This window comes from Acanthochromis polyacanthus, chromosome 1 (genome assembly GCF_021347895.1).
Source record: "Acanthochromis polyacanthus isolate Apoly-LR-REF ecotype Palm Island chromosome 1, KAUST_Apoly_ChrSc, whole genome shotgun sequence".
NCBI lineage: Eukaryota > Metazoa > Chordata > Actinopteri > Pomacentridae > Acanthochromis > Acanthochromis polyacanthus.
Window position 1 is genome coordinate 29,861,971 of NC_067113.1, and position 23,679 is coordinate 29,885,649.

At 37.7% G+C, this 23,679-nt stretch overlaps 2 protein-coding genes across 2 annotated transcripts in view; one reads left to right on the forward strand and one right to left on the reverse strand.

Annotated features, from left to right (window-relative positions):
* On the forward strand, positions 1 to 22,179 carry plekhd1 (pleckstrin homology domain containing, family D (with coiled-coil domains) member 1). The gene is made up of 13 exons (XM_051949436.1): positions 1 to 580; positions 5,052 to 5,145; positions 5,348 to 5,437; positions 7,577 to 7,653; positions 7,847 to 7,938; positions 8,317 to 8,369; positions 8,738 to 8,832; positions 8,915 to 9,008; positions 11,881 to 12,086; positions 15,125 to 15,257; positions 16,954 to 17,098; positions 18,075 to 18,218; positions 19,395 to 22,179. The coding sequence occupies exons 1-13, from the start codon at positions 426 to 428 to the stop codon at positions 19,550 to 19,552; spliced, it is 1,536 nt and encodes a 511-aa protein (XP_051805396.1). The 5' UTR covers positions 1 to 425; the 3' UTR covers positions 19,553 to 22,179.
* The window catches only part of ccdc177 (coiled-coil domain containing 177), a 25,640-nt gene continuing 23,372 nt past the window's right edge, over positions 21,412 to 23,679 (reverse strand). The window contains 1 exon segment of the mRNA XM_051949490.1: positions 21,412 to 22,635. The gene's annotated coding sequence lies outside the window, so the exon portion shown is untranslated.

Below are 23,679 nucleotides of genomic sequence, written 5' to 3' on the forward strand. Positions count from 1 at the left end.
GCAGGGGTGGATGGAAGGATGGACCACAGAGTTCATACCTGCCAAGAGCTGGAGGCTGCTGCTGCTGCTGCTGCTCGCTGCCGGTACTGTAATCTGAATAGAAGCTTTTACTGGCTGGAATATATCGACCAGCTTCAGATTTAGCAACTCCTTCCTAAAGCTCCCAGTATCCTCCCTCCCTTCCTCTGTCGTCCTGTTTTTTTCTGCTCTGTACAGTCTGCCTCCAGCTGTATTGGCAGCTGCATCATTCCACCCTGCTGACTTATTGGGATTTCTTTGCGACTTTTTCCTGCTCTGTGTTGAAGCGCCCCTGCAGCACCTCCATGTGTTTGTGTGCGACCGGGTGTTGTTGGGTTAATTGTTATTGACTCATTTCTTTGTGTGAAAATTGGCCCCTCCTCCCAGGGCGAGGGAAGCCGGAGAGGATGTTCTCGTCCGCGTCCAGAAACTCTCTGTTCTCGCCCTGGTCGTCCATGGAGCAGTCGGACTCGGAAGTTCTGGACATCAGCACCAAAGTGCAGCTGCACGGCGTGCTGTGGAAGAGGCCCTTCGGACGGCCGTCGGCCAAGTGGTCCCGCAGGTGAGGGTCAGGTGGGGCTTCTGATTTAGGTGTTTATGTCTTTAAACTGGGGGTAAAATTCTGCCTTTCTAGTGCTTTAAAAATAAAACCAAAAAGCTTATGGATGGACTCTAAAAAGCAGGTTTATCTTAGGAGAAATCAGTCTTGACAAATTTGCCATTCTGTAGCTTGAAAGCAGCAAAATGTGGATTATTCTGAATAATTTTCTGCCTTTTTATTGCTTATTAAAGCAACTAAAAACCTTACTGATGGACTCTGAAAAGCAGATTTATCTTAGAAGAAACATTTTTGTTTGGAAGCTTAAAGTTCTGAAACGGCAAAATATGCAAAAAGAAAAAAAATGGTGCATTTTCTCCCAACATTTACCAAAGACTAACCTAAGAAGTAGATATTTCCTGCAGTTGACTTTTTTTCTTGATTTTACAGCTGTAAAATGTCATTATACTGCTTACAGCTGCAGATTGGAGGGTACATATCAGCCTTTTTGCTGCTTATAAACCAACTAAAAAGCTTGTGGACGGACTCTAAAAAGCAGGCTTATCCTAGAAGAAATCCCCTTTTTTGTTCAGTCTTGAAAAGTTAGCCATTCTGCAGTTTGAAAGATACAAAATGTTGGTTATTCTGAATAATTTTCTGCCTTTTTAATGCTTACTAAAGCAACTAAATACCTTGTTGATGGACTCTGAAAAGCAGAATTATCTTAGAAGAAAAATGTGGAGAAAATGAGCCATTTTCTCCCAACATTTACCAAAGACTAACCTATAAAATAAATATCTGCTGTAATCTAATTGTAAAAGAAATCACCATTTTTGTTTAGTCTTAAAAAAAATGTATTTTTGACATTTGAAAGCAACAAAATGTGGATTATTCTGATCAATTGGTGCATTTTTCTTCCCACAAGTATCAAAAACTAACTTAACAAGTAAATATTTGCTGTAATTTCTTTGATATTATAGCAATGAAATATCTTTATATTAGGGTATAATAATTCTTCCTTTGTAATGCTTATAAACCAATGACAAAGCTTGTGGATGGGCTCTGAGGAGCAGGTTTCTCTTAGAAGAAACACTTTTGTTTGAAAGCTTAGAGTTCAACAACAGCAAAATATGGAAAAATGGTTCATTTTTCTCCTAAATCTAACCTCAAAACTAAATATCTGCTGTGATTGGATTATTTATTTGATATTACAGCTATAAAATATCATTATCCTACCTACAGCTGCAGACTGGGGGATAGAATTTAGCCGTTTTAGAGCTTAGAAAACAACTTCAAAGCTTGTGGACAGACTCTAAAAAAGCAGGGTTTTCTCAGAAGAAATCACAGTTTTGTTCAGTCTTGAAAAAGTTGCTTTTCTGCAATTTGAAAGCAACAAAATGCAGATTATTCTGAATAGATTCTGCCTTTTTAATGCTTATTAAAGCAACTAAAAATCTTGTGAATAGGCTCTGAAAAGCAGGTTTAGTTCAGAAGAAGTATTTTTTTTGTTCAACTAAAAGGCTTGCAGATGGACTTTGGAAAGCAGGCTTATCTTAGAAGAATTCACCTTTTGTTCAGTCTCGTAAAGTTGCTTTTTGAAGTTTGAAAGCGACAACACGTGGACAAAATAGTGCACTTTTCTCACAAGAAGTAACAAAAACTAACCTTAAAATTAGACATCTGCTGTAACTGACGGTTAATATCATATTACAGCTATAAAATATTACTGTGCTACTTATGGCTGCAGGGGATAGAATTCTGCTTTGTAATGCTTTAAAAAACAACTGAAGGCTTGTGGATAAACTCTGAAAATCACAGTATCTATCCTAAGAAACCACCTTTTTATTCAGTCTTTAAAAGGTGGCCTTTTTGCCCTTTAAAGGCAACAAAATGTGGAAAAAAATGGTGCATTTTTCTCCTAGCAAGTGTCAAAAACTAACCTAAGAAAGTAAATATCTGCTGTAACTAACTATGTATTTGATATAAATAAAATATCATTATACTGCTTACAGCTTCACACTGGAGAGTAAAAATTAACCTTTTTACTGCTTATTGAACCAACTTCAAAGCTTGTAGATGGACTCTGAAAAGCAAGTTTATCTTAGAAAAAATCACCTAAAAAAATTGCCTTTTTTTGCTGTTTAAAAGCAACAAATTGTGGATTATTCTGTTAAAATGTTGCATTTTTCTCCCAACACAACAAAAACAAACCTTAGAAGTAAATATCTTCTGTAATTTACAACTTATTTGATGATGCAGCTCTAAAATGTTATTACACTACTTACGGCTGCAGAGTGGAGGTTAAATTCTGCTTTTTTACTGGTTATAAAACCAACTGTAAAGCTTGTGGATGGGCTCTAAAAGGCAGGTTACTCTTAGAAGTTGCCTTTTTGCAATTTGAAAGCAACAACATCTGGATTATTCTGATAAAAAAAAAAGTGGTGCATTTTTCTCCCATCAAGTGCCGAAACCTAACCTAGAGAGTAAATATCTGCTGGAACTGACTATTTATTTCATATTACATCTATATGACATCATTATGCTACTTATCGCTGCAGCTGAAAACATCTGCCGTCCTTTAAAGTATCACAAACTACATTGAAATTTGATCCCGGTGCTTTATGTTGCTAAATGCTAAACCTTGTAATCTTTCCTCAGTGTACGTTGACATGTCGTGCGTTACAGGATTACTTTATGTAACAACAGGGCGCATCTGTGCGTCCTCGTACGACTGTACGTTTGGTTAAAATGCCTGGATTGGTGCCTTATGTCACGATAATGCTCTTAGTTTACATAACAGTTAAAACGACAATACACGGCGGATCCAGGGAGTCCATTTGCGGCGCCCTCTCTCTCTCTCTCTCTGTCTCTGTCTCTGTCTCTCTTTGCAGCCTCTCACATTTGCTGCTTGTGTCATGAAGGTCGTCGCAGTTTGGTTCCGTTCGGGGAATCCTCGTTTGGGTTCGTGTGCCAAAAGAGAAGCGTTGAGCTCAGTTTTCAGCGGCTTAAATGGAAAGAGGCGCCTGTTTTGGTTCAAATCTGGCACATCAGGGTGCTGAAATTTAGAGATTTTGAATCATTTTGCTCAAAAAGTGGCAGAATGTCTCACTGATTTCACACATAAAAGTAAGGATGAGGGCTACTTAGTGTATAAAAGCCATCAGGAACCTTTGTAAGCTCTCGACTTTTGTGCTGCATTGTGGGAAATGTAGGATGTCCACTTATTAAGAAGTAAAGGTCAGAACATTCCAGTGTTTGTTGCACCAATTTTTGACCATTCTATAAAATAAATCTGTCTTTTCTGAGTCCTTAAGCACTAGAAGATCACTAATCATTTATCTTTTACATCAAGTATTTGCTCATTTTGTTGTCTCTTTTTGCAAATATTTGTTTTTGAGCTGACTTAATGATTCAATTACGCAATCAGCTGATCCTTCATTTGTGACTTTTCATTTGACACCTCTTAGTTATAGAGCTGTTTTTTTGTTTTTATTTGCAGCCCTCTGATTAGCAGAAGGATGACTGGGTTCATGAAACCAACAGCAGTGTTGATTTTGAGACCAGAACATCAGTTTAAATAACTGATTTTGAGTTTGGGTGTTAAATATTTATGACAAAGTATGAGCTGATCATATTACAGTTGTAAAAAAAAAATCTTGTCAGTACTCTCAAGTGGATAGAAAATGCAATTGGGTCATTCTAGGTGAAATGACCAGATATTCCTTGGGGGTGTTGCTGCACCATTTTCAAGTACTTTCTATGCAAAATTGTAGGCCTGTAGCTCAAATGGTTTCTGAGTTGTGGGGGGTCTGAAATTTTTCAGAATTTGGGCTATAAAAAGCCTCGCCAGCGTTTTTTGCATCTTTAAGTGGTTATTTCTCAGCCTCTAGACATACCAGAGAGCTGTAAGTTGGTAAACAAGGCCTCTGCATGTAGCTAGTGCCCCACAAACATCTCCAGGTGTTTCCCTACACTCTGCAGGCCATGGGGGCTTGCTAAAAATGCTAAAAAATTAAGAGACACCTACTCACGAGTGGGGTTTGGGACCTTAAAAGTACTAGAAATACTGCACAGAAGTGTTCTTACACCCCTGGGTTCCATTAAGATAACATAACATAAGATAAGCTCTACTAAAATTCATCCTGGAAGAAATTATTTTGTACAATAAACAATAAACAAAGGTTAGTGGAATATACACAATTACACATTTTAACTGTCGTACTTTACAAAAGATATTTTTGAGTTCTGTCTACCTCTAGTCATGGTTGTTCTGTTTCCATAAAGGGGTTGGACTTAATATAACTGCAAAAAATGAGCCCACAGTGGGTAAAAATGTGACAGGAGCAGGAGTGTTTAAATCTTGGTTTTGACAGTGGACTTTGTTGAACTCGCTGCAATAAGAAACAGTTCCTCAGTTTTGTTGTGGCATGTGTGATTCTTTTCAGCTCCACAGGACTGACTCACTGCTCTTTTCTTTGTCTTCCTCGGTACAAAGATTCTTCATCATCAAGGACAGCTTCTTGCTCTACTATGCAGAAAACGAGAAGAGAAGCTTCGAGACCAACAGATACTTCAACATCCACCCAAAGGTGAGCAGCCGCTATGACTCTCAAAACCTGTAGGAAAACTCAGCAGAAGGTAGAAGATTTCTGATTGTTTTTAGTCTTCATGTGGCCTTTTATTTTCAAAGAAAATGCTACAAGATGGAAGAAACAAAACAGAAGTATAGTGTAATTGTTACTATTAACAGAAGATGCATTCTTCTTTCTCCCTGATGTATTTGTGTTTCAGGGAGTCATTCCTTTGGGAGGATGTGTGGTTTCGGCCAACGAGGACATGGGGATGCCTTTTGCCATCGTGATCAACCTTGAAGACTTCACTGTAAGAACCTTATCCTTTTCTGTATCTCATCATCACTTATTAGCTGTAGGGAAAGTTGAAGCATTTATAACATACAACTGTGATTTTATGATGGAGAGATGACGTATAGAGAGTTCTCACTTAAATTAGCTTTATTTATTGCTTAAATTGATGACCCCATCACTGTATATAAAGATAGACGCAGCATTCGAGTCTGAAAAGTGAAGCACATGTGCTTTAAATTCGCATTTCTTCTAACAGCCAGCAGGGGGCGACTCATCTGGTTGCAAAATAGATCTGATAGTATAGAAGCCTATGAGAAAATTAGTCTACTTCTCTTTTGATTTGTTACCTCATTAAGCATTTTCCTAATAAGTTTATGGTCTCAAATGCTAATTTCAAATCTCCTTCAGTACAGTATGATGTGCATTTTGTAAATTATGGTCCCATTTAGAGCAAAGTACAGTAAAATAGATGGTAAAGCAATCGCTTAATCGGAACAAGAGAAAGCTGGTCAGTCCAAACAAGTGAAAAAAAAAAACTCCAGATAAAACAATTAAATGCCACATCCAACTAAGGGCAAGAATAAGTGGAATAAAAGAAAATAGGGGTAAAACCGTAAACATGAGGTTAAAAATGTTACTATTAGCCACAACAGCAAATACGTAAAATAAATACATAAATAGGCTTAGTAACAGCAAATTAGGCAATAAAAATAAAAAGAACTAGACGAGAACACTTAAATACAATAGTCCACAAACCAATGGATGACATCCATTCTTTTCTGTATAGTCTATGATATCAACTAGCTATTATGTTGATTTAATGCTATCTTTAACTTGACTTGTTTTGGACCCTGCTGAGAAGCATTTAGAGACGGAATAAAGGGATATTTTTCACTCTGTGCTGGTGGAGACCAAAAAAAGAGCTAAATTTGACTTGTGTGGATCCAGGCACAGCTGCAAAATTCTGAAAAAGTTCATGATAACACATGAAAATGCTGATAACGAGGCAGTGCTGTGGTCTTAGCTTGTCTCTGGTGGCTAAAAAACATTTATATTGGTTGTCTAGTGACTATTAAATTGGGTATGAGTCATTCTTTAAGAAGAAAATTTGAAATAGTTAGATTCGTGTTTGTTAAATTTGATTATTTCCTGGTTTCTTTCCTCCTTTATGACAGTAAACTGCATATCGTTGGGTTGTGGACAAAATATAACATTTGTCTAGCCTAGCCGCGCTAGACAACCCACGGCAACAAATTTAATTCTCTGCCAGGGTGGGTCTAGTTACCCTTGGTAAGCCTCGAGGTTGGATGCTCCTAAAACTGGCCGGATCAATCACCATGAAGTGTAGAGTCAGAAGGCGGGCGTAACTAAGTGACGACAGAGGCGCGACGATTCTGACAGAAACAACCGGAAACAACCATAGAAACAAGGATAGACAAGAAGATGGCTGCGCACAATAAACAGTTATCTTTCGACTCGGCTTTGGCCAAAGCCCTTAAAGATTTGAAGCTAAAATTCAACTTGTAATATACTTGAGCTTCACCCATTGACTGTATAAATAAGGCTTCACCAAACTACCGCATCCTCTGATTTCCGGCGCTCTAGGAGCCTATTCGTTGCGCTGATTGGTTGTATACCTACCCAATTGCTGCAGAGTGATTTGAAAGACAACTTTTTAGCCCACCTCCCTCCCTGTCGAGAGTTCCGAGACCCTTGCGTCTTCAGACCTGGGTCTAGCGTGGCTAGGCTAACATTTGTCATCATTTCCTGTTGTTTTTTTTTGTTTTTTTGGATCAAGCAGCTAATCGAACACACTTTAAACTTTAAACTTGGTTCAGCCATCATTACAAACATCATTTGTTCGGTAGACTTGGGCAGACAGACAATATGAATCACATATTTATGCAAAACCTGTTGTATAAGCTTATAAGGAACAGTCCTAAAGAGACTAAATGAAATAATTCAAGCTAAATTGGGCGCTTTAGGGTGTAATGAGGTGAGAAATTAGCCTCACAGATTTATTTGTCCTCCGCACAGATACACAATCATCAGTTTTACAGCCTCTGCAACCCAAAGATGGAAACCCACAGTGTATTTTACAGCCTGAAGCTCTTATTGACAAAATGCTAATGTGAAATCCTGTGTCGCCCTCCAGGGTACCATCGTTCTGGCTGCTGAGTCTGAGGAGGAGCAGGTCCAGTGGATGGAGATGATCCAGGAGTCAGGGAAAGTGTGAGTATTCACTTAAATGGCAGACTATACATGCAAGAAACATCATTTTTCATGTGATTATGGCACCTTCATTACTAAAAGGGTGTTTTTGTTTGTATAAATTACACTCTACCTGTCAGGTACAAGTTCTGGGAATATTAAGAAGTTGTATATTTCTAAATAATCCCTTGATTTTGTCTCTTTACGGCTTCAGTACGTGGAGGAACGCCCAGCTGGGGGAGGCCATGATCGAGAGTCTGGAGGCTCAGGGGCTGCAGCTGGCCAAAGAGAAGCAGGAATATCTGGGTAAACATGAGGACGGACGAGAATAAAGGCAATTTTATTTGTCCCCAGGGGGCAATTAAAAAGACACGTAGAGCAGGCAGTGCAACAGTGATGTAATAAAGAAATAGCGATGAATATATACACAAATGTAGAGCAAGTAATTCAGAAAAGAAAGAAAAAAAAAGACAAAAAACGCAGACTTAGTAACATACTAGTGCAAACACAAATGAACAAGTAGGTGCAATATAGCAATGAGGTAGATACAAGTTGCATATATCAAGGAAGATATAAATTGCAGACGGCAAAATAGACCTTCAAGGTCCACATTAAAGTCTGTGTGTGGTGATGGTGGTAAACAAAGAGGCAAATAAGGTGAAATCTTTTCTGTTTTCTCTCCAGATAAGCTGATGGAAGAAACTGAGGAGCTCAGTCATCAGAGAGCGCAGAGAGAGGTGAGACTTTCTTTTGTTTATGGGTGCGAGATTTAGCAATAGGTTCAGAATTTAGAGATTTTTTTTTTTTTTGCAAATGAATCTTTTTGTCCAAAATGATGTAAATGTGTGAAAAAAAGTTCCTAAAATTACTTAAAATGAGTCCTGAGTGACTTAAACTTGTCCAAAATGATCACGAGATGGAAATCAAAGTTACTGGATCGATACAGTTACGGTTGTTTATGTGTACATTTATATCTGGGTGCATGTAAAGCTGGAGATATTCTGAACTATATGCTCAGTTGGTTCTTTGTCATCAGGCTGTGTTGGTATGGATTTATAAAGTTTTGAAACATCTGTACTAAAATGCTGGGTTTGTGTCTGTGTAGGAGCTGGAGCGTCTCAATCAGGTCCTGGAGGACGAGAAGATGAAGTTTGAGGAGGTGGTTCTGGAGCTGAAGGCCGAGCAGGAGCAGATCAGATTGTAAGGACGCTCAGATGTATTCTGCTAACACACATCAGAGCTGATGAAACTGTACGACCCTCACTGTGTTTTCTGATCACAGAGACCTGGACGGCACGGCTCAGTCCCTGAAAGGCGTCGAACGTGAGAAGGAGGAGCTGAGCAGCTTAACTGTAACGCTGCAGAAATCTATTGAGGTATTGAAAGGAAAAAACACTCAACTTTATTGACTGCATCATCCATGTGCAGATCAGTGTAACGTGTCAGACGTATCGATGAACAAGAAAGGACTCGATCATGTAATCTTACAGCTGCTGATGCGATAAGTTGTGTAACAAAGCCTTGAGGTCCAGTGACACTGCTAATTTAGCATCGATGACGCTCTGTGGATGAGATTAGGCTCAGAACAGAGTCGAACGTTACAGAAGAGGACCGGTTGTAGGAAATACTCTAATTAGATCGATGCCGCTCTCATAGACATGAGAGCGACATCGTCGGTAAATATGAGGCCAGAAGTTGGTGAGTTTAACAGAAAGAGTCCAAACTGGAAAACACTTAGCAAAGCAGCGGACAAAGGTTAAAACACAGGGGTGACAAATCAAAGGAAAAATCAACATAAAGTGAGTCATTAAAGTTTTGAGCCAACTTCAGTGCAATTTGGCATTGATTTTCCACGTCTCTAGAACACTGCTTCAAAAATATATCATACAAAGTGCTGTCTGAGATGTTGGTTCAGAATCCATAAAGCTGGAAGAACATAACGCATCTCCTCACTGCAGCAGCCACCAGGATAGCCAATAGGAACACAGCTTACTGGAAGTCCAGAGGGCTGGCTTAGTGAAGGAAATTTAGGAGGGGGATACAGCATTCACATACAGTCTATGTCATAGACTCTATGAGCATGCAGTATGTCTTTTCACTGGAAGTAGTTTGCACTGTTCAAACATACAAACATTACCTTACTACAGGTGTTTGTTTCAAAAGCTTTATGTTTTGAAAAACTGAGATTTGGACGTTTGTGTTTTTTGTGCCTTAACTTGTCATTTTGTAAAGATGTTTATTTTTGTAGTTTTTTATTATTATTTGTAAATACCAGAATTTGAACATTATTTTACATTTTTGTCTGTCTGATCACATCATTTCTAAAAAATAAATCAGACATTACAATCACACACTTAGTCAGTACTTTCAGTACTTGAGTAGACTTTTCACCAAATACTTTTTTACTCTTACTTGAGTAATTTTTTGGATGGCTACTTTTTACTTCTACTTGACTGATATTATTTTGAAGTAACGTTACTCTTACTTAAGTACAATTTTTTGGCTACTCTACCCCCCTCTGCTTGTTCCTCTGTAGAATTTGAGCAGTGTTTAGGGTCGTCGTCTTGTTCAAGTATCCAGCCCCGGCGCAACTTCAACTTTGTCACTGATTCTTGAACGTTGTTGGCAAGAATCTTCTGACCTTCAACTTTAACAACATTGCCAGTACCTGCACTGGCCACACAGCCGCACAGCATGATGGAACCACCACCAAATTTTACTGTGGGTGGCAAGTGTTTGTCTTGGAATGCTGTGCTCTTCATCCGCCATGCATACCGCCCCTTGTTATATCCAAATAACTCAATTTTAGGTTCATCAGTCCACAGCACCTTATTCCAAAATGAAGCTGGCTTGTCCAAATGTGCTTTAGCAAATCTCAAGCGACTCTGTTTGTGGCGTGTGCGCAGAAAAGGCTTCTTCCGCATCACTTTCCCATACAGCATCCCCTTGTGCAAAGTGCGCTGAACAGTTGAACGATGCACAGTAGGTCTTTGGAGCTGGTCTGTGGGTTGAGTTCGACTGTTCTCACCATCTTCTGCTTATCTGAGATTTTTCTTGGCCTGCCACTCGGGGCCTTAACTAGAACTGTGCCTGTGGTCTTCCATTTCCTCACTATGTTCCTCACAGTGGAAACTGACAGCTGAAATCTCTGAGCTCGCTGTTTGTATCCTTCCCCTAAACTATGATGTTGAACAATCTTTGCTTTCAGGTCATTTGACAGTTGTTGTGAGGCTCCCAGTCTTCAGAGAAGATGTGAAGAGGAGAACAACTTACAATTGGCCACCTTAAATACCCTTTCTCATGATTGGCTTTACCTGTGTATGTAGGTCAAGGGTCAATGAGCTTACCAAACAAATTTTGTATTCCAATAATTAGTGCTAAAGGTATTCAAATCAGTTAAACAACAAGGGTGCCCAAATGTATGCATCTGCTTACCTTTGCTTAAATTTTTTTTTGCACACTTTCTGTAAATCCTGTAAACTTCATTTCACTTCTCATATATCACGGTGTTCGTCTGCTATATGATATATTTAACTGAAACTGCTGATCCGAACAGCCATCCATCCATCCATTCTCTATACACCACTTTATCCTCATTAGGGTCGCGGGGAGTGCTGGAGTCTATCTCAGCTGACTTGGGTGAAGGCAGGGGACACCATGGACAGGTCACCAGTCTGTCGCAGGGCTAGCCGAACAACCAGTGATTTATAAAGGAAAATCTTGAAAATTATCAAGGGTGCCCAAACGTTTGCATACCACTGTATGTCTATTCATCGATTCAGTCGTCAACCAAAATGTATTTGAATTGAAAAACTTTGCTTGTTGTGTCAGATCTTGCTATTAATTAGATTAATTTTTAAAAATCGCATCCCTCCACTAATTTGTAGACAAGATGAAGTATTTAAAGCTTCCTGTTAATGTGAAAAACTCTGCTTTTTCATGAGCTGTCAGGGTTAGTAATGCTGCTGAAAGCATCTTTACATCCACGTAGGATTACATAAAACTTTATTTATCCTGAAGGATTTTCTTTTCCTTATATTACTCAGGAAACGACATTACATGACATATGGAATGAGAGAGTAGTGTGACAGATTACTGAAAATAGCATAAGTATACTAAGATAAGACTGGAATAGGAAAGTAATAATGTTACTGAGGTATTATCCTGGTATAATGGAGCAGCAGAGACTGATCCTTTATAGATGATTAGGGCTCAGGATGTGATTTTGTCGTGTTTTCTGTCCTTCAGGAACTCTCTCAGGAGAAACAGCGAACTCTGGAGCTGCTCGGAGTCAAAGATCTGGAGTCTCAGGATGCTCAGAACGAGGAGGACTCTGGTCCAACCTGCCGCAACGACGGTGAGGATCTCCAGGACGTTGATCTGCTGCAGGATCTGCGACACATCGAGGAGCAGATGAAGATCCTACTGAAGGAGAAGGAGCTGGCTGATGACAAGTGAGTAGAAACCTGCCAGCACCAGACTGGGAACGCTGGTGGGGTATTTCTTCCTCACATGCTTTAATAAGTCACAAGGATGGCTGATTGGAATCCTTTGAAAAACCCATCAGTCAGAGAGAGCCGGTGTTCTGCAGAGATTATTGATATCCTGTTTCAATGTTAAAGATTGGGACGGCACTTTTTACCTGACTGGTATTGTTAGTTTGCATCCGCTGTCACACAGCCCTGTGCAGCTTCTATCAATAATTGATTAATTAATAACACAAACGGAACTCAGCAGTTGTTTGTCTGGTGCTGATGTTTTAGGTGACAGACACAAGTCATTGACTGCTGTTCCATATGTCAGTTCAATGTAGGAACACTGTCCTACTTGGTTCCAGTTCATCTCAGACAAAGGAGCTCTAACCAGAGGTCATTAAGCATCAAAGAAGTCTCTGTCATGGTGGCCCTTTACAAGCTAAAAAACCCACAATGCTCTCTGCTGCCAACAACAAATTTACCAAAATCCCAGTCTTGCAACTTCTTCTTGTAAATCATAGCTGTCTTGGTGGCCTCCCTCATTAGTTTCTTTCTCGTAACTCCTTCTGAAGAGTCATATGTGTCTTGGTGGCCTCCTTGCCGCATATCTTTCTTGTATCTCCTTCAGAGGACTCATATGTGTCTTGGTGGCCTCCTCTCATTAGTATCTTTCTTGTAACTCCTTCAGTAAAGTCACAGCTGTCTTGGTGTCCTCTCTCACAAGTCTCTCATTTGTAACTTCTTCACAGGGGGTCATAGGTGTCTTGGTGGCCTCCCTAACCAGTCTCTCATATGTAACTCCTTCAGAGGAGTTTTAAGTGTCTTGGTGACCACCTTCACTAGTCTCTTTCTTGTATCTCCTTCAGAGGACTCATAGTTGTCTTGGTAGCCTCCCTCACTAGTTTCTTTTTTGTAATTTCTATGTAGGGAGTCATAGGTGTCTTGGTGCCTTCCCTTACTAGTCTCTTACTAGTAACTCCTTCAGAGGAGTCTTAAGTGTCTTGGTGGCCTCCCTCACGCATCTCTTTTTTGTAACTGTAACTTCTTCATAGGGACTCATGGGTGTCTCGATGGTCTTCCTCATTAGTTTCTTTCTTGTAACTCATTCAGAGGAGTCATAGCTGTCTTGGTGGCCTCCCTCACCAGTTTCTCATTTGTAACTCCGTCATAGGGAGGCATAGGTGTCTTGGTTTCCTCCCTCACTAGTCTCTTTCTTGTAACTCTTTCAGAGGACTCATATGTGTCTTGGTGGCCTCCCTCAATAGTTTCTTTCTTGCATAGATAAGTAGTGTTTTAAGACAGCCTGCTCTCTTTATGAATGTGCCGTATTTCTTCCATTTCTTAATCTGAGAATTCATTTTAATGAAAGGGGCCACTCAAACAACAGTACTTTGAGTTATGTGACGTGATTAAATGAGTGTTTTTTCCACATTTTCGTACAAAAACACCACAGAGAAAATCTTTGCTCTGAGTTTATTGAATATCTGCAGCATCAAAGTTATTGTGTTTCCTCGTGTCGTGCCAACAATCGAAAAAAAAAAACCCAACAGAGTATTTGTTTTTGGTCAACTTTCTGTAGCCGAAATATATATATATATTTTTGCAATCACATATTCCTTTTCTTTCCTGTTTCTCACTCTAGATTAGTGGTTAAAAATTAGGGCTACACAAAATATATATTTAGTGAAACAGCATTTCTGTTAAATTACAGTTGAGGCCACATTATGTTATTATTATTGTTATTATTATTATATATGTTTCTTGGTTCCATCATCTGTGAACAACTAATACTCAGATTATTCTCTAACTCTGAGGCGTATGTCTGTATTTTAGATTGTGTTTGAGACTGTATATTCTACTCTGGTCGTTCCAGGGAAGCTCCATGCTAATGGTACAGAGGATGTAACTACTAGTGGAAATGTGTATTGATCCTGAAACAAGCCGCTCATTGATCACCAGCAGTAAGTGGGATATTACAGGCAGCTGGTATCGACTGGGCAGCACTAATGTTCAGCCTCCAAAAAACTGGACCTTTATTCTCCTCAGTTCACAGATGAGGCTCAGTGTGGAGAACGTGTGGACTAGGGTTTTGTCTTTAATAGTTTCTGGGATGTTGTCGTTCAAACAGCCTCAAATTTTAATGTTCGAAAAACCGTACTGAAAGTGGACAGTTGTAGAAAAGAAGCTGAAAATATGTGATATATTAAATCTAAAATGTCACAGAGACCATTTTAAATGTCCATAGTTTATGATAAAAGCCTCAAGCAGATCACAGATGGTCGAAACAGAAGGACTGTTGGTTTGAGATGGAAGAACCCATATAAGAAAAGACAGAAAAAAAAAACACCAGATATTTGGTTAAATTAAAAATATAGAATCTAAGCCATCTGAAAGAAATAGGTCGACACTTTCCGACATGCATATATTTGCTTTTTGGCAGAGGTCTCAATGTAAAATCACTCCCCCTATCAAATCTATTTGTTAAATGTGAAGCTATCGGCAGCTAATTAGCTTAGCTTAGCATAAAGACTGGAAACAACCAGCCTGTTTTTGATTAAAAGGTCAAGAAATCAGCCTTTAAATCTCAATAATCATTGTTTTGAATCCTAACAAATGATAAATCACTGTATGGACAGAGAGAAAAAAGCATATTTATTCTGATCTACAGCTGTTCCTTTAACTCTCGCTGTCTTTAAAATAAACTCGCATGCTTCTTGTTTTACCATTGAAATGACTTTGCAGGTGCGTGTCGCTGTGCATTCATGTGTCTCCTGTCGAGCTCAGTGAGCACAGCATGACCTCAATGTCTGCAGCCCCGAGCTCAAAGGAAACTCACGGAAGCATCACTGACTGAAATGTCCCCAAAAAATCCACAGATTTTACACAAACAGTCACTGTATTCTCACTGTGTTCTTTAAGAATGTTCAAATGGCAGGAGGTGGATCATTAGAGCTTCAGGAATGTCTGCATTTATTTTAGTGTTGGACGTGTTCTTTGTGCTTTGTTTTCACGTTCAGGCTGAAGGAGAACGAGCAGCGAGCTTCAGTGCTGCAGCAGGAGAGAGAATATTACTCGTCTGAGGCTCGGACGCTGCAGCAGTCGCTGTCTCAGCTCACCGTGGACAAACAGCAAACCGAAGCCGAGCTGAAGGTAACAGAGTGACTCAGCTGCTGTCAGCCTGCACGCTAAACACCTTCCAGAGGTCACTGCAGGAAGCAGCTCACCCAGTTCTGTTCTGGAGGTTTTTTTTACTTAAATCTTATGGCCACAGGCGGAAGCAAAGTCTAAAGATGCAAACAGAAATTCCTCAAACTCTAATGAAGTTAAAATGTGCTCGATGAGGATAACCTGGTAGGAAGCCTGTTAAAAAAAAAAAAAAGGAAGCGTGCAAGAAAATCTGTCAAGCTTCAAAAACTTTCATCTAGTCAGGAGAGCAGATTCTTACAACTACTGACCTTTAGAACATAGTTTACTTTTTCTATTTATTAAATTTGTATTGCAGTTACTCAGATTGTGAGTTTCAAATTCAAATCTTTATTTCAGTTCAAATTCAATTAAAAATTATTCCAAATTAGTTTCTAGTGACACAAATCTGATATGCTGTTCTCATATTTATTATATTGTCTGACAACACAAGAAAAAAGTATTCATTTAGATGTTACGTATAAAAAAACTAGCCAAAACTGTAATAGATGTCCACATGCAAAAAATCTGTATTTTTACACATTATATCGGTTTTTATCATAAAGTAAATTTAAAAAACTGTATATAAATCAGCAAAAAATATTCTTTATTTTACAAATATTTAATATTCACAGACTTTATTTGACATAATATGTGTATTAAAGATTTAATAATTAATAAATCTTCATTTTTGGTTATGTTAAAGATATTTTCTGTTTCATAATATCTAGTAAAATTATGGAAAACTGTAAATTATGTTTGCATCTAAAATCTGTGTTTTCACTAATAGTAATTCATTCTCTTGCAGTGCGTGACTAAAAAATGACTGTTTCACTGTCTTTAAATCAGCAAAAATATCCATTATTTTACAGATATTTGATATTCACAACATTTTTCAAAATAAAACATGTATAAAAGATTTCATAATTGGTTAATCTTTATTTTTGGTTATCATGCATATATTTTCCCTGTTTTGTTAAATAATCATATCTAAATTACATCACAGCTGACTTTAAATTATATTTGTGTCTAAAATTCATTCATTAATTCATTCATTTGCAGTGTATGATTAAAAAATGACTGTTGCGCTGTATTTAAATCAGCAAAAATATCTATTATTTTACAGATATTTGATATTCACAGACATTTTTTTAAATAAAAAATATGTGTATTAAAGATTTAATCATTCGTAAATCTTTATTTTTTGGTTGTTTTAGTTATATTCTCCCTGTTTTGTTTTATCAACTAATAATATCTAATGAAATCACAGAACACTTTAAATTATGTTTGCATCTAAAATGACTTTTTGCTAATATGAATTCATTCTTTCAAAAAAAGGTGTGAATAAAAAAGGACTCTTTTGCTTTATTTAAATCATAAAAAGTGTAATTATTTAGTTTTTACTGTTTTTGAACATTACAATATTTAACACATTTTTAAACATTTTTTTTTTACAGTGCACACTAATGTAATGTGACGTTTCTGGACTTTAGATAAAACAATCTACATTCTCACAATCAAATTCTTAGTTAAATTGCTTTACTTTTGCTTGATTGTCTCCTTTAAGAAACAAAAGCAACCAGAAACACGGACTGATACGGAGCAGTATATCGATCTTTTCTGGCCCTTAAATGAACGTTCTCGCGTATTTTCTGTGTTCCAGGCGGAGATCGAGTCTCGGGTGGAGCTGGAGAAGCGGCTGAAGGAGGCTGAAGAGGCTCTGCAGAACCTGGAGAAAGGCCTGAACTCACTGGAGCGAACCAAAGAGCGAGACGAGAAGATGAAGGGCGACGTGACCCAGCTGAGGAGTGAGTTCATCCTCTGGTTCTGTAGCTGCTTCACTGGTCGCTGTGCTGCTTTCAGTTCAGTAAAATTAGACACCTGGCTGGAGGAATGTGAGTCACGCTGCTGCTGTCTAACCTGATCTAATGTGACAGCGGTGAGGCGGTCTGCCTGCAGATGAATACTGCTGCTATTATTCCCATTACTGGCTTTAGAACAGCAGACACTTTGACCAGTCTTAGTAGGAAAAGCTCAAGTGTTACTGATCTAATTAAATGTCCCGTTAAAGAGTGTGACGCTGAATTAGACGTCATCATTTTATTATTTGGACCTGAGGTTTTCACACGTCGTGGTGTCCTTTCTGGGTGTCTGTGGGTAACCCTCCTGTTGTCCTCATTTACGGGCACCAAAAAAATCTCCAAATTTCTGAAGATTTGCAAAAAATTCCAATAATTCCTTAAAAGTTTCCCTTAAAAGTTTTATTTTTTAGAAAAAATCCCCCAAATTGAGCAAGAAAATTCTTTTAAATATTTTCAAAAAATTACTAAAAAATCCTAAAAACATCTTAAATGATTATGTCAGTAAAACGTCTTATATTTTATTTAAGAACATTCACAAAAAAATCGACCAAAATACAGCGAAATTTGCTTGATTTTGGTTGATTTTTACGTGAATGTTCTTAAACATTTTATAACATTTTTTTTCCACCAAAAGTGTTCAAAGATTTCCCAAAAATGATGAAAATGTGGAGATCAGAGGTTTCACTGTGAAAATATAGTTTTCCCCCACATTTTCAAACTTTAAAACGGCTCAATTTTGACTCGCAGGACGACACGAGGGCTAAATGTGCAGTTAAAGAGTGCGACACTGAATCGGCCGCCATCGTTTCATTATTTGGACCTCAGATTTTCACATCGAGGTGTCTTCTCTGTGTGTCTGTGGTTCAATCTGCGGCTGTTCTTTGGGCCGTTTTATAAAGGACTCGTGTGTGTTTTTCTGCAGGGTTCTTCGAGGAGTGCATCTGCGCGGCCGAGATCGAGGCGAAGCTGCCGGCGATCATGAAGAACGCCGTGTATCTTCACAAAGCTGCCGCTCGCAGAATCAAGAGCTGCCGAATCCAGAGGAGGGCCTCCAGACGCCACTGGTGTAAGTCTGAACATCACAACAGACGTGTTTTATGACTGAATCCACGCTAACCCCAGAGGCTATGTTTACATTTGAATCTGTTTTCTACATCAGGTGTTAAATGCTCGAGGTTTTGTCAGATTATTTTCAATATTAGGTACATTAGGTAGTAGCAGGTAATGCCAGCATTATCAGCAGTAGTGGTACTACTAATATTTATCTGAATATTTAGACACAATAAACTAACAAAATATTAAGATACATCATTGATAGAAAGTATTCTTGGAAAATTTCACCCTTCATTGCATTTCATGGTTTAACTATTTTAGATTTTTTATTGACAAGAATTTACAAAAAAAAGATTTTCATGTCAAAGTGAAAATAGATTTCTGCAGAGTATTGTCAGTTAATTTAAAATATAAAAAGTAAAATGTGTGTTTAATTGACTGCATAAGTATTCACCCACACAAGGTAGTATTTAGTAGCATAACTAGTATAATCACAATAAAGTCTTAATTTACTAGATAATCAAAAAAACAGACTAAAAGTGTCAGTAATTTCTATCAGAAATCAGTATTTTACAAATAGTACTTCATTTTCTTTTAGTGTTTGACTGTAAAATTACACTATCAGAAAAAAATTAACCGATATTTAAAAGAAAAAAACACTTTTATCAAGAACTAAATTAAATCACAGGTAATATCTATTAAAATCACAAAAAGTCGTTTTTTTAATTAATAGCCAAAATTGTGCATAATGTCCACAGAAAAAAATCTGCATTTGTTCTTTTGCAGTTTGACAGTTTTACTATACTTAAACCAGAAAAATGTCATCATGTTATAGATATTTCTTGTTACTTTCAGTTTTAGAAAGTTACAATATCACTCAATTCTATAAACTGTTTTATTGGCGACCTTACTGCCAGTTTTTTTTTGGTTACCATTTCAGATGTGCAAAAAGTAGCAGTCATACTTTCACATCTACTATCTGTAGCTGCAGTGTGGATGATCTTTTTGGCCTATAAGTAGTTATTTTTCCCCAACCAATAGTCCAGAAACATTCAATTAACTAATTAAGTAGAGAAAAAGCAACATGTTTTCCCATCTTTTTTTTTTACTTGATAAATGATCATCTGAATGTTTGAGTCCTAAGTGCTTCATTGATTGATTTCCTCCACATTTCTTCTTCTCTCTGCAGTGAAACACTCCAAGTCCTTCGCTGTGGCCAACGCTGACGACGGCAGCATGGAGGAGCTGAGGGAGACGGCCAGAAGACTGACCTCCGACAGCAACTTCAGAGACAGCGTCTACAAGATCATCACTCGCCGCGACACCGTCAACAAAACGGACGTCTGAGAGGAGGAGGTAAAGCCGCTCCTGAGCTTCACCTATATCCACATCCCAACCCACCAATACAGCACTGTAGAGGAATGTTTCACTGTGTAATATTATTGACTAAACCCATCAAAATACAGCATTGGCAGGACTTATTCTGTGCTCACTCATAGTCTAATGGCCATTTATGACTAAACAGTTCCAGGAACAAGAGCTAGAGTCCTATTTTTGTTTCCACTCTGACTTTTAGGCAAATTAGAGCGATATTAGATATTTACGGTTATGTGATGTTTAGACAGACACTTTGCTTGGTGTTTCATAAGTTAGAAACCTTTTTTAAACATATTTCCAAACCTCAACTTGTGTTCTTCCGAAGTCAGTATTGGGTTTAAGTTAGATGTAAAAATGAAGAAAGTTCAGTACGTTTTCAGTGACATTTTGGAAGACATACATAATACGACGACTTTGGTGACATTTTGGACGATATACTAAACTATGACGTTTTTGGTGACATTTTGGACGACATACTAAACTACGACATTTTTTCAACATTTTGGACGATATACTAAACTACGACGTTTTGGGTGACATTTTGGACGACATACTAAACTACGACATTTTTTCAACATTTTGGACGACATACCAAACTATGACGTTTTTGGTGACGTTTTGGACGACATACTAAACTATGACGTTTTTGGTGACGTTTTGGACGACATACTAAACTACGACATTTTTTCAACATTTTGGACGACATACCAAACTATGACGTTTTTGGTGACGTTTTGGACGACATACCAAACTATGACGTTTTTGGTGACGTTTTGGACGACATACTAAACTATGACATTTTTTCAACATTTTGGACGACATACTAAACTACGACGTTTTTGTGATATTTTGGATGACATACTAAACTACGTCATTATTGTGACTTTTTGGACCACATGCCAAACTATGACTTTTTTACACATTTTGGATGACATACTATACTATGACGTGTTTGGTGCCATTTTGGATTGGTTAGAAACAACTTGTGTTCTTTCTAAGCCAGTATTGGGTTTAAGTTAGATGTAAAAGTGAAGAAAGTTCAGATGATATGATGAGTGTTTGACCTCTAAAAATTATCCAAAATGATTAAAAGTTTTTAATATCAATGAAATTCCTGCAGTGAAACACCCAGACAGTCAGAGAGCTTGACTTCCTGGAACTGTTTGTTGAAAATGGCCTTAAGATATTAATGTTAACTGAAATCCATATTTTCCAGACAAATTATTAAGTATTTGGATAACATGTTTTACTTTGTCCAGTGGTGGAAAGTAACATTAACTGAAACATAATTTAGAGATAATTTTCATTCCGTCTTTATGCACCTTTTTACTCCACTGTTAACAGTTAACAACAAAAAAAGCTAAATTCTCTTAACCAGTGGTTCCCAGAGTTATTGGTTTATAGCCTTCTACAAAAGAGTCTGTCTCATTTAAATTAAAAACATTTTTACAACTGTTTAAGCTTCAAAGAACTTAGTTTCTTCTTGTTTTCTGCCCTATTTATCTCACAGATATGTCTTGTGAACTTTTGGAGGGATTTAGCCGTATGTCTGGGAACCACTTTGTACAAAAATAGATTTAAATAGTGGTACATTAACTATTCTATCTGTATTTGTACTTGAGCTCTTCTTCCACCACTGAATATTTGTGACTGATTAGATGTCACTGTAGAAATGTTACTTTATTCTAAAAACACTCGATGTTAAACTGTAGATCACGTATAAATGTTCATTCAACAGAAGTCAGTGTGGCTGTAGCCGTGTAACTGCTGGTGTTCTCACAACAATCCTGTTATGTTTAAATCAGTGAGCAGAAAGCAGACCAAACAAATCCATCTTGAAAAATGTTTGTTTTTATTTCCAAGGATTGATTGTATGCACAGATTGTGTCCTTTACTTTAACACGGTTGATGGAAACAATGAAAATCGTCCGATATCAACCTCTACCAAATTCATTATTGCTACATGTGAAAATGGTTTCTTGATGATGCAACTAAATGTAATTCACTGAAGCTGGCGTTTTATGATAATGTACAAATGTTCAGTACGTTAAAGGATAATTCTGGTAGTTTAAACCCATACCCTAATTTAATATTATATATAGGGACTTAATTGTTCAAATCAGCCCAATATTGAGCAACAGCGCAACAACATGGCTTCTGGTAGGTTAATTAAGGGGTTGTTGTAGTGATGAAATCATAAATTGAGTCATATTTTATTCTCCTTCAGAGTGACTCAGCTACTATAAAACAAACACCTTTATAATCCATCATTGGAAGAGTTCTAATTTAAGTAGTGGCGACATGGTTTCCATTGAACTTCTAAATTCTCCAGCTATCCTGTGCTAACTCGGCCCACTGTGTTTGGGACTGGATCGCTCCATGACATTTAACTGTTGCAGCGTTCTTGCTCAATATGTACATAAATTCCAATTATTTCTGACCCAAAACGATTGGGGAAAAAAGGAATAAAAAATACTGGACTTATCCTTTAATACCAGAAATGATATAGACCACATGTCAGGGTGAAGTAAGAAGGAACATACTTATGGACTGAATAACATGCCTTGATGCTAATAAAGCTGTGTTTGAACCTTGTACATGTCGTGTCATTAATGTAGGAAAAAGGCTTGTAGGTTCATTCTGGTCTTTGCAGCACAATAGATGGCACTGTTAACCTGTAAAAAAAACCCTAACTTTGATATGGATGCAATTCATACGAAGCCTCCTAAAGGTCACAGTGAGAAATTTTTGGGAGCAACTTAAAAATTACCTTGTATTACTTTTGCAGGACTTCGCAATTTGCTTTACATTCCTTGTCATCTATATGAATTGTTACTGTGGCGGTCCAGTTATTACACACTTGACTGTAGCAACACAGTAACTTTACACATTTCAGAGGATAAGCCATTAATTCTCACTGTGATCCATACAAAGCTCCATAAATTACCATCAGAGGAGAGACTTGCTTGGGTTGATAAAGCTCAGGGTGTGAAGAAAAGGCTCTTTCAGGAGGCGTTTAGGTCACATCAGCAGCTCTCCTTCATCACCAGGACCTCGGAAACCGGAAACAGAAAATATGAAGATGATGAGTGCCTTGATGAGAAGAACAGATGAAATTTATCTACTCTAGCACAACAGCTTTAGGAAACTCAAATTTGGTTGCATGTGTAAGTGAACTTTCATCCCTGTGGCCTTAGCAGCAATCGGAAGCTCTGATGTGCAGCATCCCGACAGACAAATCAACGGTTGTTACATTCATGTTGAATAAACCCATTACTGCCAGTTTTGCAATAAACTGAAGCTTTAAATTTGGTGCTGTACAGGTAAGAAAGTGTTTCACAAATTGACATAATAATGATATGTAATTACTATTACTTTTTTGACATACCATACTATGATATTTCATTCAACATACTGTACTATGACATGTTTTCAATGACAGAGTACACTAAGAAAATTTTGGACGATAGAATAAACTAAGACATTTTTGGTGACATTTTGGACGATATATTAAACTATGACGTTTTAGTGACATTTTTGGACGACATACTAAACGATGACGTTTTAGTGACATTTTGGACGACATACTAAACTATGATGTTTTTGTCTATTTTCGGACGACATTCTAGATACTATGATGTTTTTGTCCAATTCTGGGCGAAATACTGAACTGTGATGTTTTTCTCCATTTTCGGGCGACATATTAAACTATGACGTTTTAGTGACATTTTGGACGACATACGAAAGTGTAACGTTTTTGTCCATTTTTGGACGGCATTCTAGATACTATGAAGTTTTTGTCCAATTTCGGGCCAAATACTATACTATGATGTTTTAGTGACATTTTGGATGACATTTCAGTGACATTTTGAAGGACATACAAAACTGACGTTTTTGGCCACTTTTTGGATGAAATACTAAACTATGACGTTTTTGGTCACTTTTTGGATGACTTACTAAACTATGACGTTTTTGATCACATTTTGAACAACATACTCAACTATGATGTTTTTGGTCACTTTTTGGACAACATACTAAACTATGACGTTTTAGTGACATTTTGGACGACATACAATATGATGATGTTTTTGTCCATT

What these genes read in the sequence shown, in the direction of transcription:
- plekhd1 (XM_051949436.1), top strand. Translation starts at nt 426, where the DNA reads ATGTTCTCGTCCGCGTCCAGAAACTCTCTGTTCTCGCCCTGGTCGTCC. An exon ending in AGAGAAGCAGGAATATCTGG is followed by an intron (nt 7,939 to 8,316) that starts GTAAACATGAGG and finishes TTTTCTCTCCAG; the next exon opens with ATAAGCTGATGGAAGAAACT. An exon ending in ATCAGAGAGCGCAGAGAGAG is followed by an intron (nt 8,370 to 8,737) that starts GTGAGACTTTCT and finishes GTGTCTGTGTAG; the next exon opens with GAGCTGGAGCGTCTCAATCA.